Source organism: Ornithodoros turicata, unplaced genomic scaffold (assembly GCF_037126465.1).
Source record: "Ornithodoros turicata isolate Travis unplaced genomic scaffold, ASM3712646v1 ctg00000955.1, whole genome shotgun sequence".
NCBI lineage: Eukaryota > Metazoa > Arthropoda > Arachnida > Ixodida > Argasidae > Ornithodoros > Ornithodoros turicata.
The window spans coordinates 474,089-488,936 of NW_026999426.1; the positions used below are offsets into that span (position 1 = coordinate 474,089).

At 47.3% G+C, this 14,848-nt stretch overlaps 1 protein-coding gene across 1 annotated transcript; it reads right to left on the reverse strand.

Moving 5' to 3' along the window:
• Positions 1 to 12,748: 12,748 nt before the first annotated feature.
• Positions 12,749 to 14,116, reverse strand: LOC135375903 (uncharacterized). The gene has a single exon (XM_064608535.1). It carries the CDS (start codon positions 14,114 to 14,116, stop codon positions 12,749 to 12,751), a length of 1,368 nt encoding a protein of 455 aa, XP_064464605.1.
• Positions 14,117 to 14,848: the final 732 nt, after the last annotated feature.

Sequence of the window (14,848 nt, forward strand, 5' to 3'; positions counted from 1 at the left end):
GCACATATGGCCCGTATGACCATTGTCTCCACGGTTGGGGTCTGTTTTGGCCGTTGACAGCTTTAAGACTCGCTGCGTTTGCGATTGGCAGGGCAGTATATTTTGCTGGCTCCCAGCTACGCCAACACAAAGCGGAGGCTTCGAGAACTTTCCCGAATCGCATATTTCGCAGACTTCGTTAATTTTCCTTTCTCTGTCCCACGCATACGATTGGCAGGGGCTTCTAGAACAGGGATTTCGCCTAATAATCAGCTTAAGGTTACCACTTTCGTTTGTTATGCTGACACTCTGTTTTCCGTAAGATTTTTATTAATTGGAACTGTCTTCCCTTACATACAGCCGATGTCAGTCGATATCATGGAACATCCTACATTCACCAGACACCGATATCATGACATATAGACCACGATTCGTGATGACGAGACCTGAGAATCCCCTACAGAGTTGTGCGTTGCCTTCGACATGGTATCAAATATACCCAGTTCATTGACAGTGTCGTTAAGTCGACTTTACTAACAATCTCCCACGCGTAATGTCCCCAAGGATCTCGGAGGTAAGTATCATAATAAATCTAGTTTGCGATTTTCATCATCGAATGAAGTTGCTGTTACTTAAACATCAACTTCTCCTGGCAACTACACCAACAACTAACAACATCAACTTTATTGCGACATAATGAAAGGGGCGCCAGGGGCGACACTCTACCCCATGCGGGGAATGAAATAATGAGCCCCTTCGCAATTAGGATCCAAGTCCTATGGCATCCAGAAAGGTCGAGAGAGCCTTGAGGGCAGAGCGTCGGTGGGCTGGATGTGGCCAGGGACCAAGCAATTTTGTGTGTAAGAGAGAGAGGGGGGCGAGTCCAGCATAACAAACTATTTGAATATTAATGACACAAAAAAAAACAAAAGCGCTAGAATGTGCAGGGGATGTTGGTTTAGACCGGAAATAACAGAACGCGGAGACACGGGTGTGCGAGTACGTGGAATGGTGCCAGTTTATAGACACCGAATAGGTACGTGCGAATAACGATGCATATACGCTTGCGTTACCTTGGGGCTAGCAATAGAGAGTTTTAACAGACCGTGGGTAACGGGGCTAGCGTCTCACCGTATCAACCCGAACCAATCGGTGAATAAGATCATGATGACGAATAGCAGCATTGAAGACGAGGACAGGGTAGAAGTAGACGGGACAACTGCAGACTCTCAACTGAACATGAAACAACTGATGTTCTGAGGCTGGAACAACATAGAAGGGACAAATACATACAAAGCCTCAATTTGCCTAAGAAATTAACGATGAAAGATGAACGTCACTGAAAAGGTTAGCCAGCTGTATGACTCGAATCCACATCTTCTGGATTGCCGCTCTAGGGCTCTACCAATTGAGCTAAGCTAACACACCTTCTCAGCGACTTCCAAGGGTGCGTCATCTGAAGGGACAAACCAGCCACTCTCTCTCACTCATCCTCCTTTCACTCTTACATTTTTGCTCACACACACACACACACAATCATACGACGGGATCGACGCAGGCGGCAACTGCTGAACATGAAAGAACTGATGTTCTGAGGCTGGAACAACATAGAAGGGACAAATACATACAAAGCCTCAATTTGCCTAAGACATTAACGATGGAAGATGAAAGTCACTGAAAAGGTTAGCCAGCTGTAGGACTCGAACCCACATCTACTGGATTGCCTTTGCGTTTCCGTTGCGTGAAAGGAGGATGAGTGAGAGAGAGTGGCTGGTTTGTCCCTTCAGATGACGCACCCTGGAAGTCGCTGAGAAGGCGTGTTAGCTTAGCTCAATTGGTAGAGCCCTGGACCGGCAATCCAGAAGATGTGGGTTCGAGTCCTACAGCTGGCTAACCTTTTCAGTGACTTTCATCTTTCATCGTCATTCTCAACTGAAGTTTACTCAAGGAACACAGCATCTTAAACGGCAACATCTAGGTCACTGACTATCACCTAAAAATTGCCAAGTGTAAAGACGGATGTGTCAGCTCCCCTTCTGTCACGCTGGCAGATGTGGAAATATATTTCCTACGCATGGATAAGATGATGAGTGCTATCTCCCAGCCGGCAGCATGAACCTTTGTCCTCTCTGTAAAATTTTAGGTGATGGTCAGTGACCTAGATGTTAGCGTTTAAGATGCCGTGTTCCTTGAGTAAACTTCGGTTGAGAGTCTGCAGTCGTCCCTGTCTACTCCTACCCTGTCCTTGTCTTCTTGCTGCTATTCGTCATCATGAACCTATATTAACTACCCCGAATTGTTCATATTGTGAAGTGGATAATATTCTGAGTCACGCACGAGGGCGATTGGTTCCGATAGAGACGATAACTTTATCAACGGTATACGAAAACTGACTAATATATCGGCCAAACATCTCAAGGGGTAAAGGAGGGTTGTCAGCCGCATCAGCGCTCGCTCTAGTTGTTTCCGTCTGTTCAACAAGGCCGATGTCTTGTACACGTACCAGTGTCGACTATGACGCGAAATAATATAATCTACATGGTGTTTCACTTAAGAGTGACCCCTAATCGTTAAAAGAAAATGTACTTGAGATCAAAATTGAAAATCTTCTGCGTTATACTTGTGAAGGTTTTTGCCGCCCAAACAGGTGATTTCCATCGGTGTACCCCATTCATTTGTCTAATTAGCTTATTGAACTAAAAAAAAATCCCAAGGAAGGGTAACTTTTTTTTACGCTAATTAGAAAGCCCAACAACACCCCATTTCAGTCGCAATTACAGGATCTTTCACGATATTTCCACAAAAATTCGGCACCCGAAAACTGGCATCTCGTTTTCGGATTTCATCAGTGGCGGCGCTATGGGCAAGGCTCGAAGACACTCCTACTGCGCAATGAAAACAGCATGAGAAAAACGGGGAAAAAAGGGGGAGGGCGGGGACCAGCCCAGTCACCCATTTTGTCTTCGCAGCTTATCAGTTCGCATCCATCGGTTACCGATAATCTCCGACATCAGATGTTCTGTGCTGTTTCTTGTGTTGTCATTTCCCCCTCCCCATACATTTAGGTGGGGGCAACTTGAACGAGCGCGCCTCGATGAGCGACGGTTTTTCGGGCAGTTTTTACGTGTTTTCGGGGCTCAAATTTCTCTGGAAAGACCGTGAAAGATACTGTAATTTTGACTGAAATGGGGCTTTCCAATTACCGCAAAAAAGTTACCTTTCTTTGGGAATTTTTCAGTTCAGTTAAGCTAATTAGACAAATTAATGAGGTACACAGATGGAAACCACCTGTTTTGGGCCGCAAAAACCTTCACATGTATGTCGCCAGAAGGTTACTAATTTTATATCTCAAGTACAATTTCTTTAATAAGTAGGGGTCACTCTTAAGTGAAACACCCTGTATAGCCTCATTGAAACATCTTCGACAATGGTAGTCTGAGACCTGTGAACTCGTCCCCGCCGGAGGCCCGCTTTCTGTCTCTGCACCCGGTGCCGCGTATTAAAAGGGAGTCTGACCATTAATGAGATCTGCATATACCAGTGGCTCCACCCACTTTTGGGGGTTTCTACCCAATTAGAGGTCTAATAGAGGTCTTCTACCCAATTAGGGAAGAAACTAGATTGATTTAGATCGAAACGAATATCACTGGTGACAGACCAAAACCATGGATTTTGCGCCCTCTTCTATCAACGCCATCTGTATGGAGAGAGGCATTTTTGGAAGGCTCAGAATTGCAGGTATGGTTACTGGCAAAATTGATTGGTCAGGAGAGCGGTAGACGGCTGTCTGTGTTATATTTTAAATCGCGTACCGTAAGTAGATTGAATCGAAAAAAATGTAATGTAAAACAAAATCTTACGCATCTGGGGCTCCTTTCTTGCTATTTTCTTAAGATGGCGGTCTTAACTTGGCCTAACGGTAGCGAGGAAACATCTCTATGTCGCGTAAATAACGATGGCGAAGCGAAACTTAAAGCTGCTTTTACAAACGCGTACATGATGATATACACTCACATCATGAAATTAAAGCAGTCTCTGAATTTTTTTGCTCACGAAATCTCCGCTTCACCGTTTCAACCACCAAAATCAATTTTCGAGAAATTTTGGTGTCATGTTGGCCCCCATGGAAAACGCCAACCAATGAAAGGCGCCCAGTTTGATTGACTTGCCGAGCCTCTCTTTGAGGCTCCTCCTAATGGTCAGGCTTCCTCTTAATACAAGGCACCGTCGGTGCATTCAATACTAGTGCTGAGTGTTTGAATGAAGCAGTTGCCAGTTGAAGACCTGGCGTCGTTGCTTGCATGACGTGCATGACCGACCTCACCGCATGACTGCTCTGCTCGGGCAGGCCTCGCTCGTTTTCTTTGCTCACATGCAAAGGAATCCAAAGAACGATATACTGTATTGCTGCTGAGCGCTATAGGAGAGGGACACAACACATGGAACTAACTTCCAACACTTTAATGAAACTTGTCGCATCAGGTGCATAAACGCTCCTGGCCACCTGCTGGTTGTTCTTTCTACTTTCACACGTGTCGAGGTGCGTCAGTTCCCTATCAGATAATGTAATGGAAGGAACACTGACACAGGCCTGACCCAAATCATTAATTGTTTGGGCCTCTATAATCTCCCGAGTGGTTCTGTCTGGATTCCTTCCGATGAATACACACTGGGTTACCACAGGTTCACACCCACACCCCCGCAGTGCTAAAGTGTGTGAAGTTAGCACATGTGTTGTGCCCCTCTCTTATGTCCTCGTCTTTATAGCGCTCAGCAGCAATATGGTCTCATACCAACAAGCCCATATACTGGTCTGGCGGACAAACCGCCGTGCAGCCCAACAGTCTTGCGGGGGTTTTATCGTCTAGTGACATGTAGTCCCATAGAACTACGCAAGTGGAATTTTTAGGGAAGAAATCTTCCCCGAACTACGCCGCAAGTGATGCTGCCCCGAAGAAACGCGGGGGCGGACCGCGTTATCATGACGTCGTTGTTGTTCTATTGTTGACTCATCAGATCGAGTCTCCGGCTCCCCTTTGCCTCCCTTCTCCCGAGCCCAGAAGCCACCATCAGGATTGCAGTACTATACAATTTAAAACTTCGCAATACACTCCTAGAGTACACACTCTAAGAAAAAGGGAGTACTTTTACTCCTTTTGGGGAGTAATTGCATTGCCACAAAAAATAGTCCCTTTCGGGAGTAAATGAATGTCACAGAGTGAAGACCGCATTTTACGCGCTGTTGTAAGAGTCCCAGGTACATAATTGGTGCGCATGCATGAAAATACTTTGAAGCAAACCGTCAACCGTGATATATCGAGTGATATAAAATCTTGCGCCATACTAGGGCACAATTTGCGAAGAAAGATGCGCTAACTGTTTCTTACTCTGTGTGGCTGGAAAATTGCTACGTTGTCTGACTTATACAGCCTTATGTCGTTCAAATTGACCAAGGGCACATATTTACGTAGATTGTTGCATTCGGGAGAACATTCGCGAAGTTTAGTGACAATTTGCTGTCCTGGGGAGTAAATGCCGGGACTAAATGTCGGGTTAGGGGACTAAAATGGGGAGTAGTCGCAGAATAGGGGAGTAGAAGCTGCAATTACTCCCCGTTTTACTCCTTTTTTTCTTAGAGTGCAGAAGAGCGAAGCACTTTCGTAACGGTGGCGGACATACGCCTTGTCAACTCGCACCGCATCTGGAGTAACTTCAAGGCACCTAGCTTCACAGTATACAGGTATCGCTTTCTATCGAACACTGCGTTTCTTACTTGACCTGCTTTTTCCTGGTCTTAAGACGCCCCTAGTGTCTCCCACAAGACCCAGAAACAGAAGTGGATCTTGAGGCATCTTTGTATTTTTGGGTATCTCTTCCTTCAGAAGCCTTTAAACAAGCGCCGAGCTGTTTCCCCGAGCTGTTGCCGAGCTTTGACATCATTGAACGAGCGAACAAGAAGAAAGCTCGAAGTATCTCGCAAAGCCAGGCAGGGCATCCGTGGTTGACGTAAGCGCGCAGGGGTGATGCTATCAGGAGGTGTTGCTTGAGTTATGACGCGTTACGTCACGAGCTGCGTGTCCGGGAACCATTTACATGACGTTATCTGTTTCTCTCATATGTCCTCTTCACAAGTGGCATTTTTTTTAATATGTTCAGCCTAGGCCTTGCTAGTACGTCATCTGCGTCGGGTCGTTCTTTCTCATTTAATTCGTCGCAGAACACGCCGCGAGAAAAACAAAAAGAAACCGGGGCCACTACAGTGCTCCTTTAAAAGATCCCCCCCCCCTTTTAGTGAAAAGAACGTATCTGAGAACGATGAAGGGGAATGATACGTCGTGAAGTAACGTGGTCCTCGCCACATGCGATGACATTGGGCCAGATATGGATACGCATAAAGTACGGGCTTCTCATAATAACCGACGTATGTGATCCATGTGACCACTGTCTATACGCGAGTACGTTTGTTTGGGTGCTGGCAGCTTTAAGATGCGACTCGTTTTTTGTTGGCAGGGCCATATATTTTGCTGGCTTCCAGCTGCGCCAACACAAAGTACAGGCTTCGAGAACTTTCCCGAACCCTCTATTGCGCAGCCTCAATTGTGTGTTCTCTCTCTCTCTGTCCCTCTTTTTTAAGAACGGAAGAGGCTGTTCCGCAGGTCTTTTCCTGTTTCTAGAACAGGAACTTGGCTTAATCATCGGTCACTTTCGATTCTCACACTGACGACTTTTTTTATTAAATATATATTTTTTTTATCGTGATTGGAACTGTCTTCCCTTACAAAGATAGCCGACACTATGGATCATCAGAGATTCACCAGACACCGATCACATCATATATAGACCCCCAAATCTTATGACGACACTTGAGAATACCCTTCACAGTTGTGTGATTTATTTCTTAATTGATGTAACCGGTCATTGTTGGACAGTGGGACATTATTTCGATTTCCTCAATGCAGAGACCCTGGCCAGAGAACAAAGAGGGGGTCCTAGAAAACTGCTGGAATCGGCTCATTCGAGGCACCTCTAATCGTGCAAGGCAAGCCGCCCGGTCTTCTCACCGGGGTGTTCGCTGACCTGCTTAAATAATCTGTTGGTTGTGTTCGCCCTTCATTCTCTTTCTCACTGAGGATGTCTCCCATATGGGACACAAAACGTCTGTATTAAATTGTTATTTTTTTGTTGTGTCAAGCCAGTGTTTAGATTTTTTTTCTCGTTCTTAGTCGTGTCCTCTCCTGGCTTTTGGAATAGTTTTTTTCCTGGTCTTAAGACGCCCCCAGAGTCTTCCGGAAGGCCCAAAAGGAGCCTTAAAGGGAGACTCCGGGACAATCCGAAACTATTATAATGACTATGTAAATAAGCTCCATACATTCTTCCGAAATGACAAATAAAGTTGGTTTGACAGTCGATGACTCGGTAGTTGCTGAAAGAGCTGCGAAGCGCAAAACGAAACCGAAACTTCTGAAACGCTTCCTCTCCTACCTCCTGTACCCTGCGTGAAGCAACCGGTTGTGTCGTGCGGGCCACCGGCTGCTTTTCGGGCACGCGTTTTGTAACTACTTCCTGCCACATCGATGACTTGTCATCTGCTTCCTCGATTTCGTTCTAAATTATTCGACAACGCTAAGAGCAAAGGCTACAGGAAGAGGTACACGATGAATTATGATGAGGTGAAGCCCAGTGTTGCCGGACTGCCTTTCCGTCAAATCAGTCAAAGTAAAAACATTCCTTTTCTAATTGTCTGTGCCACTTGGGCATGGGAAATTGTAATAACTAGAGTATCATAACGGTACGGACTGATGTCGCATTGTTGCCTCAACTCCTTTTTGGTACCGAGTTTCCCCTTAAACGACCACGGCATGGATTTTGAGCCCTCTACGTACTTTCCGGATGTCTCTTCCCCCAGAAGCCTTAAAACCAGCTTTAAACGAGCGCCGAGCTGTTTCGCCGAGCCCTTGCCGAGCTTTGACATCATTGAAAGAGCGAACATGAAGAAAGCTCGAAGTAGCTCGCAAAGCCAGGCAGGCCTCCGTGGGTGATGTAAGCGCGCAGGCCTGATGCTATATAGGGTGTGTGCTTGAGCTATGACGCTTTACGTGAGTAGCCGCATGTCTGGGAACCATTTACACCAGGTTATCTGTTTCTCTCATATGCTCTCTTCACAAGTTGATTGTTATGTATTTGTGGACACATGCGCGAGACTGTTGGACAGCCGCAGCGTAAATGAAAACGCCGAATAGATGCACGCTCCGCAAGATGTTGTTTGTCGTGTTTTTTTTTTATCTCCTGTTCGGCTACGTTGGTGATCTGTCACAGTTGTACTTCTGGACTACTGAGTAATGAATGTGTTCTTGTGCTACCTCTTGGCAAACTCCTTCATGGATATTTTTTTTAAATATGTTCAGGGCCTTGGCCTTGCAGGCGCTGTAGGTCATCTGCGTTCGCCGTTCTTTCGCAGGGGCTCGTTTAATTATTCGGGGAACACGTTGCTAGAGAAAAAAAATCGGGATCACAACACAGCTCTTTTAAAAGACCCCCCTCGTCAAAAGAGCGTATCAGAGAACGATAAAGGCGAATGGTACGTCGTCAAGTAACGTGCCCCCCCCTCCCCCTTGTCTGCAGCCATGGCCATGCGCTAGAAATGGATACGCATAAAGTATGGGATCCTCATAGCAACCGACGCATGTGGTTCATGTGGCCACTGTCTACGCGAGTACGTTTGTTTGTGTGCTGACAGCTTTAAGATGCGACTCGTTTTTTGTTGGCAGGGCCATATATTTTGCTGGCTTCCAGCTGCGCCAACACAAGAGTACAGGCTTCGAGAACTTTCCCAAACCGTCTGCTGCGCAAACTCAATTGGGTTTTCTTTCTCTGCCCCTCTTTTTTAACAACGGAAGAGGCTGTTCCGCAGTTTTTTTTTTTCTGTTTCTAGAACAGGAACTTGGCTTAATCATCGATCACTTTCGATTCTCACACTGACGACTATTTTTTTATTAAATATATTTTGTTTTCGTGATTGGAACTATCTTCCCTCACAAAGATAGCCGACATTATGGATCATCAAAATTTCACCGGACACCGATCACATGATATATAGACCCCCCCAGTCCTCATGACAACACTTAAGAGTACCCTCCACAGTTGTGTGCTTTATTTCTTATTTGCAAGTATTTTGCCGGAAGGAAAAAATACCACCGACTTAAGATAACAAAATAACCAATGTATTCAAAAGTTTCGTCTTCCTTACGGGAGACATCATCAGTGCACCCTCGGTGTTATTTTTTTCCTTCTTGCATGATGATTCCCGGCTTTTGGAATATATTGGCAAGTGTTTTGCCTTTCATGTACTATCTAAGATACAACTAGATACCGTTTACAGTGGGGTGGCTGACACCCTCCTCACTCTGAGACAAACAGCGAGCTCATTTGTCAGCGCATTCCAAAGAATAAATCACAGGTAGGAAAAGAGCGAGGAGAAACGCTTTTTTCTCTCTGTTTTTTTTTCTTCTTATTGGGACGTTGTGACTTTAATGGGTAGTGCACCACCCCATCCTCCAACATTTTCACATCGATCCGCACCTATATCTCCTAGTCAACGAATAAGTGGGCGCAAGGACACAATGAGGAAGGAACGCCAGGGACGGACCGCCGCCGTTTGGTTTCGAATCAAGAAAGTGTAGGGGTAAAAGCCAAGTATCCTAGCCACTAGACCACACCAGACACGTTAGGCAGGAGTTGCTCGATAGAAGAAGGGGATTGAAATGAAAAAAGGTAGTCAATGCCTGAAACATAAAACATGAAAAACAGACAGGTCCCACTGAGAGGCGACCTCGGATCGCTGGATTCAGAGTCCAAGAGTGCTGACCATTAGAACTGAAATTCCGATGCCGGGAATCGGACCTCGGCCTCCTGGGTGAAAGCCAACTATCCTAGCCACCGGACACATTAGGCAGGAGTTGCTCGAGAGAAAAAGGGGATTGAGATGAAAAAAGTAGTCAATGCCTGAAACAGGTATAGATACAAAAACAGACATGTCCCACTGAGAGGCGATCTCCGATCGCTCGATTCAGAGTCCCAGAGTTCTGACCATTAGAACTGAAATGCCGATGCCGGGAATCGGACCCGGGCCTCCTGGGTGAAAGCCAAGTATCCTAGCCATGAGACCACACAGGACACGTTAGACGGGAGTTGCTCGATAGAAAAAGGGGATTGAGATGAAAAAAGTAGTCAATGCCTGAGATGCCTGAGACAGGTATAGGTACAAAAACAGACAGGTCCCACCGAGAGTCGAACTCGGACCGCTGGATTCAGAGCCCCAGAGTTCTGACCAATAGAACTGAAATTCCGATACCGGGAATCGGACCTCGGCCTCCTGGGTAAAAGCCAAGTATCCTAGCCATCGGACACGTTAGACACGAGTCGCTCGACAGAAAAAAGGGGATTGAGATGAAAAAAGTAGTCAATGCCTGAAACAAGTATAGATACAAAAACAGACAGGCCCCACTGAGAGGCGATCTCGGATCGCTGGATTCAGAGTCCCAGAGTGCTGACCATTAGAACTGAAATTCCGATGCCGGGAATCAGACCTCGGCCTCCTGGGTGAAACCCAAGTATCCTAGCCATCGGACACGTTAGGCACGAGTCGCTCGATAGAAAACGGGGATTGAGATGAAAAAAGTAGTCAATGCCTGAAACAGGTATAGATACAAAAACAGACATGTCCCACTGAGAGGCGATCTCGAATCGCTGGATTCAGAGTCCCAGAGTGCTGACCATTAGAACTGAAATTCCGATGCCGGGAATCGGACCTCGGCCTCCTGGGTGAAAGCCAAGTATCCTAGCCATCGGACACGTTAGGCACGAGTTGCTCGATAGAAAAAGGAGATTGAGATGAAAAAAGTAGTCAATGCCTGAAACAGGTATAGATACAAAAACAGACATGTCCCACTGAGAGGCGATCTCCGATCGCTCGATTCAGAGTCCCAGAGTTCTGACCATTAGAACTGAAATGCCGATGCCGGGAATCGGACCCGGGCCTCCTGGGTGAAAGCCAAGTATCCTAGCCATGAGACCACACAGGACACGTTAGACGGGAGTTGCTCGATAGAAAAAGGGGATTGAGATGAAAAAAGTAGTCAATGCCTGAGATGCCTGAGACAGGTATAGGTACAAAAACAGACAGGTCCCACCGAGAGTCGAACTCGGACCGCTGGATTCAGAGCCCCAGAGTTCTGACCAATAGAACTGAAATTCCGATACCGGGAATCGGACCTCGGCCTCCTGGGTAAAAGCCAAGTATCCTAGCCATCGGACACGTTAGGCACGAGTCGCTCGACAGAAAAAAGGGGATTGAGATGAAAAAAGTAGTCAATGCCTGAAACAAGTATAGATACAAAAACAGACAGGCCCCACTGAGAGGCGATCTCGGATCGCTGGATTCAGAGTCCCAGAGTGCTGACCATTAGAACTGAAATTCCGATGCCGGGAATCAGACCTCGGCCTCCTGGGTGAAACCCAAGTATCCTAGCCATCGGACACGTTAGGCACGAGTCGCTCGATAGAAAACGGGGATTGAGATGAAAAAAGTAGTCAATGCCTGAAACAGGTATAGATACAAAAACAGACAGGTCCCACTGAGAGGCGATCTCGGATCGCTGGATTCAGAGTCCTAGAGTGCTGACCATTGGAACTGAAATTCCGGTGCCGGGAATCGGACCTCGGCCTCCTGGGTGAAAGCCAAGTATCCTCGCCATCGGACACGTTAGGCACGAGTCGCTCGATAGAAAAAGGGGATTGAGATGAAAAAAGTAGTCAATGCCTGAAACAAGTATAGATACAAAAACAGACAGGCCTCACTGAGAGGCGATCTCGGATCGCTGGATTCAGAGTCCCAGAGTGCTGACCATTAGAACTGAAATTCCGATGCCGGGAAACGGACCTCGGCCTCCTGTGTGAAAGCCAAGTATCCTAGCCATCGGACACGTTAGGCACGAGTCGCTCGATAGAAAAAGGGGATTGAGATGAAAAAGTAGTCAATGCCTGAAACAGGTATAGATACAAAAACAGACAGGTCCCACTGAGAGGCGATCTCGGATCGCTGGATTCAGAGTCCTAGAGTGCTGACCATTAGAACTGAAATTCCGGTGCCGGGAATCGGACCTCGGCCTCCTGGGTGAAAGCCAAGTATCCTAGCCATCGGACACGTTAGGCACGAGTCGCTCGATAGAAAAAGGGGATTGAGATGAAAAAAGTAGTCAATGCCTGAAACAGGTATAGATACAAAAACAGAAAGGTCCCACTGAGAGGCGATCTCGGATCGCTGGATTCAGAGTCCCAGAGTGCTGACCATTAGAACTGAAATTCCGATGCCGGGAAACGGACCTCGGCCTCCTGTGTGAAAGCCAAGTATCCTAGCCATCGGACACGTTAGGCACGAGTCGCTCGATAGAAAAAGGGGATTGAGATGAAAAAGTAGTCAGTGCCTGAAACAGGTATAGATACAAAAACAGACAGGTCCCACTGAGAAGCGATCTCGGAACGCTGGATTCAGAGTCCCAGAGTGCTCACCATTAGAACTGAAATTCCGATTCCGGGAATCGGACCTCGGCCTCCTGGGTGAAAGCCAAGTATCCTAGCCATCGGACACGTTAGACACGAGTCGCTCGACAGAAAAAAGGGGATTGAGATGAAAAAAGTAGTCAATGCCTGAAACAGGTATAGATACAAAAACAGACAGGCCCCACTGAGAGGCGATCTCGGATCGCTGGATTCAGAGTCCCAGAGTGCTGACCATTAGAACTGAAATTCCGATGCCGGGAATCAGACCTCGGCCGCCTGGGAGAAACCCAAGTATCCTAGCCATCGGACACGTTAGGCACGAGTCGCTCGATAGAAAAGGGGGATTGAGATGAAAAAAGTAGTCAATGCCTGAAACAGGTATTTCAGGTGTACTTTCTGGTCTGCTGCCCCTACCTCGGCTAGATGTCCTCTCTCTCTTTTCTTTCCCCTGAGAGAGTACACCTGGGATACTAGACGACGACTTCTGCGATAAGCAGTCGTCGTCGTCCATGTCCATGTCTTGCAATGTGGCCTGGGATTGGCCTGGTGTGGCCCCATCCCAGATGGAGGCAGCGCCATCAACTTCAGTAGAAGTTGTGGCTGTCTCCGGAGGAGATCCAGAAACAGGAAGAGACACCTCTGTGTCCTTTCCCTTTTGTTGGGGAGTATTGGGTAGAGACCCAGAAGTCTGGGTCTCTACAGATTTCCTCAGTGGTGCTACTCCCCTGCGCACCACTTCGGAGAAGGTTCCCTTTTTTGAAAACTCAACCTGCGCTTTTGCATCTCTGTACGAAAGATTATGTGTCACTTTGACCTTCAGTATGTCTTTCTCTTCCTTCCACCGTGGACAGGAGCGAGAGTAGACAGGATGATTACCTTTACAGTTTGCACATCTGACATCCTTCTCACAGGTCTCTGCAGCGTGATCAGTGCCTGCGCATTTCGGGCAGGTGGCCTGTCCACGACAGACCTGCGAGCCGTGGCCAAAACGTTGGCACTTAAAGCCCCTCCGCGGAGTTGGGATATATGGCCGGACGTGACAGTTGATGTACCCTGCTTTAATGGTAGTGGGAAGCTTATGTAATTGAAATGAAAGGACAATGTGTTTAGTGGAAATCTCCTTACCGTCTCGACGCATAGTTATTCGCCGCGCTGTCACAACACCTTCATCCTTTAGACCTTCTTCGATTTCAGCATCTGAACAATCAAGAAGTTCATGCTCAGATATCACGCCCTTCACTATGTTCAGCGTACGATGCCTCGAAACTGTAACAGGTACGTCAGCAATTCTGTTCAGGGAAAGCAGAGTCGAGCTTTGCTGTCGTGTCTGGACATCGATCTGCAAGCCTCCTGTAGTCAACTTTTTCGCGAAGTAGGACTTCCCTATGGCTTTTTCCAGTTCCTTCGCGATCACAAATGGTGATACTTTGCTCAGTGGCTTAGACCCGTTTTCTCCATGGATGATCAGGACCTTTGCAAACCATGGTTCTGGTGTGAGGTCCAGTGATTGTGTTGCTAGTACATCGGTGCGGTGCCGCTTTCGGTACCGATCATGTTTTTTTGAGTTTGAAGAATCCATAAAAGAAATGTTGTGGTTCAGTGCAGTGGTGCGTCGCCCACCATGGAGCCCAACAAGGGAACGTGTCCCACACGCTAACGCCTGCCTCTGCACTATACCCTAGTGCAGCTACTGGAGAGTGAAAGGACTGCCCAAGGTTGACCCTTGCCGCCAAAGAAGCTGAAAAGAGGAAAAGGAAGATAGTGAAGGAGTGGAGAAAGAAAAAGTAATGAAGGGGGAGATGGCGACTAGCTGAATAATCCTGGCCGGGCCTTCCAGGACCACCCGACTATGGGAAGCAGGGGCCAAAGCGGTGTGTTGCTTTCCCGAAGGGTCCTAAACAACCTCCGGGTCCACTCAACCGCCAGGATCCCCCTTTCCCCAGACACGGGAAAGCCACGCACAGCTATACGTGGGGATCTCCCTCCTGCGGCGACCCAACCGTGAGTGCAGGAGGGGGCTACTGCGGCTGCTGCCGGGCGATGGGGGCACCAAGTTCCCGACGCCGGGCCCCCCTTTTAGTGAAAAGAACGTATCTGAGAACGATGAAGGGGAATGATACGTCGTGAAGTAACGTGGTCCTCGCCACATGCGATGATATTGGGCCAGATGTGGATACGCATAAAGTACGGGCTTCTCATAATAACCGACGCATGTGATCCATGTGACCACTGTCTATACGCGAATAGGTTTGTTTGGGTGCTGGCAGCTTTAAGATGCGACTCGTTTGTTGTTGGCAGGGCCATATATTTT